General features: G+C 60.6%; 1 protein-coding gene and 1 non-coding gene across 2 annotated transcripts in view; both read right to left on the bottom strand.

Annotated features, from left to right (window-relative positions):
* COG7 (component of oligomeric golgi complex 7) overlaps positions 1–5,217 on the bottom strand; it is a 27,498-nt gene that overhangs the window by 10,358 nt on the left and 11,923 nt on the right. The window contains exon 8 of the mRNA XM_015429736.1: positions 344–542. Coding sequence (XP_015285222.1) covers positions 344–542 — 199 coding nt within the window. The remainder of the gene's footprint in view (positions 1–343; positions 543–5,217) is intronic.
* TRNAD-GUC lies at positions 2,589–2,660 on the bottom strand. The gene has a single exon. It is a non-coding gene; the product is annotated as a tRNA-Asp (tRNA).

Raw genomic sequence — 5,217 nt, 5'->3', positions numbered from 1 at the left:
CCCCCCCCCGCCCAAAACGGAGCCACCCCCTGACCCCGAGAGGCCGGGTCAGCGGTGTTTGCAAGGAGCAGAAGTGCGAAGTGGTATTTACTCAAGGTAGTATCAGAAATGTTCCACTTTGGCAAACACGGCCGGAGGACTGTGTCAACACCGCCAAAGCAAGTTAAACAAAGTTTGGTACAAACGGTTATGTAACCACAAATGCCATCAAGGCTCGGCCCGGCAAACACAAACGCGGCCGCCTTCCCGTAAACACGCCCGTGCACGGAAACCCACGGCGTGGAGGGGGGGGGAAGGGGCAGGGATTTCCACTGGAGGGGGGAGCGGAGGGGGGGTCACTTACTTAAGCTGGGCTGCAGGGCGGCCTCCAGGCCCCGGGCGAAGTAGGCCGTGGCCGCGTGCAGGCCCAGGAGTTGCCCCAGCTTGCTCTCGGGGGCGGCCCGCTCCATGGCACTGCTGAGGCAGACGGGGAGGGAGGGGACCAGGGCCCCCAGTGCCTGGATCAGCAGGACCACCACCACCTGGTGGGGGCTCTGGAACACCTGCGGGGGGGAGGCAGAGAGAGAGAGAAGGGCGGGGGGGGGAGGATGAGTGGGGGCAGGGGACGGCAGAGGCCGGTCTCCCACTCGCAGGGCCCACGGCTCCAAGAGGTCCAAAAAGGCCAACCGCTGCCTGTTTCAAGGCCAGGGAGGAAGCCAAAGCTCTTAAAGGGGCTGGCACCTTGGGGGCTGCGTGGCCGTGGCAGGGGGCGAGTCCCAGACGCTCCCCAGCGGTTTTCCAGGGAGGTTTTGACACACTCCCGTTTTCTCTGCCAATAAGCCCTCCATACAGGTTTTGGTACAGAAGCAGCCCATGCTGGGGAGGTCCTGGCCCTCGCCGGAGGGAAAGCAGGCAACTCTAGCTCCACACACACCCCCACCCTCAGAGCCGAAGCAGCCGAGCCCACATCCCAGCCGTGGGGGCAGAACGGGCTCCCCCCCCCCGTGCTGGCGGTCACGCCGAAGGAGCCTCGGAGCCTGGACCGCCCAAGGGGTCTTGGCTGGGACCCACCCCCAGCCTTCCGGACAAACCCAGATTTGTGCCACGGGAGCAGAGCTGGAAGCTGCCACCACCCCCACCGGACAGGTGCTGTCAAGAACACCCCAGAGGGGGAGGAGGAGGATGAAGAAGAAGAGGAAGAGGAGGAGGAGATTGGATTTATACCCCACCCTTCACTCAGAGTCTCAGAGCGGCTTACAGTCTCCTTTCCCTTCCCTCCCCCTCCCCACAACAGACACCCTGTGAGGTCGGTGGGGCTGAGAGAGCTCTTTTCGAGGACTGCTCTTGAGAGAACAGCTCTGAGAGGGAACTTGTGACTGACCCAAGGCCACACCAGCAGCTGCATGCAGAAGGAGGAGTGGGGAATCAAACCCGGTTCTCCCAGATTAGAGTCCATGCTCTCTCAGCCACTACACCCAACTGGAGAGAAAGACGACCTGGCCCGTCAGTGCCTCCACTCCTCCGCCCTCTCTTCTCCCCACAAATCCGGTTCCCAGCCTTCGGAGAGAAAGCCCAGGGCCGGGAGATGGGGGTCCAAGGGGTCTCTGCCTGCTCCCCCCCCCCCAATACAACCCAGAGAACAGGCCAGCAGATTGCGAGGGAAAAGGCCAGGACTGCTGTTCTCAGAGACAGCGCCCAGCCTGAGACGTGCCGTACGGTACCCTGACCGGTCACTGCAGCCCGAGTGGCTGTTCCGGAGTCAAGGAGGAAACGTTTGCTTGAGATAACAGAGTCCACAACGGACTTCCCACAGCAGCAGGAGGCGGAGGGCCGGCAGAGAGACCGGGCACCTTTCTGTCCTGTCCCTGCTGCCTGCTAACCAGAATGATCCAAAGTGCCCACCCCCCACCCCGGGAGAATCACCAAAAGCCCCTTTGGCCAACGCTGCTGCTGCTGCTGCTGCGGAGGAGCTCTTTTCTCCCTCGCCCACGTGGCCACCAGTGTTCCCTCTAAGCGGAGTTGGTGTGAGCTAGCTCAGTTTTTTTAGCCTCCGGCTCACACATTTCTGTCCTAGCTCAGGAAGGATGTGGCTCCAGAGCAAACGAATGTATGCAGGAGCCAAATGCCTCGCTCACAACTTGAATGCCCAGGAGCTCACACAGTAGAATTTCTGCTCACAAGACTCCACAGCTTAGAGCAGTGATGGCGAACCTTTTAGAGACCGAGTGCCCAAACTGGGTCTCAGGCGGAGGTCCTTCCCATCACCTCCTGCCTGGTCCTTTTTAACTGGAGATGCTGCAGGGGATTGAAGCTGGGACCTTCGGCATGCCAAGCAGGGGCTCTTCCACTGAGCCACAGCCCCTCTTGACAGCTCTCCAGGGTCTCGGGCAGAGGTCTTTCCCATCACCTCCTGCCTGGTCCTTTTCAACTGGAGATGCTGCCGGGGATTGAACCTGGGACCTTCTGCCTGCCAGGCAGAGGCTCTGCCACTGAGCCACGGCCCCTCACCTTTGAGGTCAGTATTGTCTACTCAGACTGGCAGCAGCTCTCTCCAGGGTCTCAGGTGGAGGTCTTTCCCTTCACCTATTACCTGCTCCTTTTATAACTGGAGATGCTACCAGGAATTGAACCTGGGACCTTCTGCATGACAAGCAGATGCTCGGCCACTGAGCCACAGCCCCTCGACAGCTCTCCAGGGTCTTGGGCGGAGGTCTTTCCCATCACCTCCTGCCTGGTCCTTTTTAACTAGAGATGCCGGGGACTGAACGCAGGACCTTCAGCAGACCAAGCAGAGGCTCTGCCACTGAGCCACAGCCCCTCTTGACAGCTCTCCAGGGTCTCAGGCGGAGGTCTCTCCCATCACCTCCTGCCTGGTCCTTTTTAACTGGAGATGCCGGGGACTGAACCTGGAAACTTCTGCCTGCCAAGCAGAGGCTCTGCCACTGAGACGGAAGTCCAAAAGCAGTGTGTGTGTGTGTCGGGGGTCAGTTGGCTGCCATGACAGACATGGGAGGAGGCAGAATAACATCTAGAGCACCTGTGGACAGATGGGGTACCAAGCAGGCCCAACACTCCTCAAAAACGCAGCCCCTGCAACTTTCCGTGTCTGGACAGAGAAGCTGGATGCAAGCTCAAAGCGACCCAAAAAGGGAACCGCTTTGGACATGGCCTGTGTTGTGTCTTGCGTCAGACAGAGCCAAGAAGTGACTTCAAAGCTGGCCTGAGGAGACTCCTTGGAGGGGACCGCTTTCTCCACCCACTGCACGGCCCAGTGACTTGGCTCTCAGACGTTCAGGATATCTGTTTCAAGAGCCCCCGTCTCTAAGGATGGAGTGCCGGCAGTTATTCCAGTTGATACCCGTGACCCCTCCACACCGGCACTCACTCGGCCTCTGCATTCCAGGCTTGTGAAGTAACAATCCCAGCCTCCCATCGCTGCCTCCGCCTCTTCCCCGCCCGAGGGAAAGCGCCCACACTTGTTATGTGATAGGGGCACCTGCGTCGGACCCTGCCACGCACACACCCAGCCAGCTCTTGGGAAAGGCACCGAAGGCGGGCGTCCGGCTACCAACCAGGAAAGGTTATCCCTGCCCGAAAAGGGCAAATGCCCACAGGCCTCCTTGCAGGAGCGGCTTCCAGCCGTCACACCGGAGATAAACATCAGCTTTACTCTTCACGGGTGAAAGGACACATCGGCCTAATCTGATGGAGCTGGCAATCGCCTACCAGCGCTCAGCCCGGAACGGGCAGGGTCAGCCCCCCCCCCCAGCCCCCTTATCTCCTTGCAGTTGCTGCAAACCGAAAGCCGAGAAGGCAAATGGCCCAGAACCGTCGGCGGGGGCCCTGGGGGGGGGCACCTTTCAGCACCGTGCCCAGGCGGGAAAGGAAAGGTCCAGCAGCAGTTCGGGCGGGGGGGGGGTCAGCCCCAGGAAAGTGAGAACTGGACCCCGCCAAAGTTGACCGCTGAAGAAGGTTCCCTTCCCAGCCACAGAGAGGATTCTCCTCACTCTAAAGGCCACACGTGGCCACTCCGTCCGTCTCGAGTGTATTCGTTTTCATAACATGCCTTTGCCCTGCCCAACTGAGCCCAGTCTCCTGAAAAGGAAGCCCAGGGTTGCCACGCAGAGGCAGGCGATGGCCAACCACCTCTGTTCCTCTCTTGCTCCGACCTGCACGGCCCAGGCTAGCCTGACCTCGTCAGACCTCAGAAGCTAAGCAGGTTCTGCCCCGGCTAGTCCTTGGCTGGGAGACCGCCAGGGAAAGTCCAGGGTCGTTACGCAGAGGCGGGCAGTGGCCAGCCACCTTCTGAACGTCTCTTGCTTTTAAGTCAGCTGTGGCCGGACAGCCCTTCCCCATCACCCCCCGTCCACTTTTAGCCTCACCCAGGAAGGTGGGCCAAAAACAAAGCCAGTGAATAAATCCACGGGCAACAGGTCAAGAGGCCTGCACTGGGTGTCCTGGTGGATTCTAACTGGGAGGCCGCCCGGCTGAAAAGCCAGAGTCCCGCCCGGCGAGGAAGGCTCCCAAGCGCCTGTGTCCAGTGCTGTTCTCCTAGAGAGGAAGGACCTTCCGGGGAGCAGCGAGAGCCAGTTTGGTGTCGTGGTTGAAGTGCAGGCGGACTCTAATGTGGGGAAAACGGGTCTGATTCCCCACTCCTCCACCTGCACCTGCTGGGTGACCTTGGGCAAGCCACAGTTCTGTCAGAGCTGTTCTCTCAAGGGCAGTTTCTGTCATGAGCTCTCTCAGCCCCGTTTACCTCACAGGGGTGCCTGTTGTGGGGAGGGGAAGGGAAAGGAGATGGTAAGCCGCTCTGAGACTCTGAGTGGAGGGCAAGGGGTATACATCCAATCACAGTCAGGGTTAAAGAGCGGGGCGAGGGGACACACAGCAATACCCTTCAGCACGGAACAAACGGGGCCTCTTCTGGAAAAGCAAAGAGCCCGGGGCCCCGGAAGGAGGGGAGGCTTTCATTCCCCACTTCCCTCTACCGCCTTCAGGAGCCGCCAAGGAGCTGACCGTCGCCTTTCCTTTCCCCTCCCCACAGCAGGCATCCCCGTGAGGCAGGTGGGGCGGAGAGAGCTCAGTGAGAGGACCGGGAGGGGCCCAAGGTCACCCACCCAGCAGGCTTCCTGTGGAGGAGGAGGAGGAGGAGGAGGGGTGGGGAATCCAACCCGGCTCTCCGGATTAGAGTCCGCCGCTCTCAGCCACGACACCAGGCTGGCACGCCCGGGATCAGAC

Source organism: Gekko japonicus, unplaced genomic scaffold (assembly GCF_001447785.1).
Source record: "Gekko japonicus isolate JY-2015 unplaced genomic scaffold, Gekko_japonicus_V1.1 scaffold894, whole genome shotgun sequence".
Classification (NCBI taxonomy): domain Eukaryota; kingdom Metazoa; phylum Chordata; class Lepidosauria; order Squamata; family Gekkonidae; genus Gekko; species Gekko japonicus.
The sequence above is the reverse complement of the archived record's forward strand: the minus strand, read 5'-3'. Positions and strand labels throughout refer to the sequence as shown.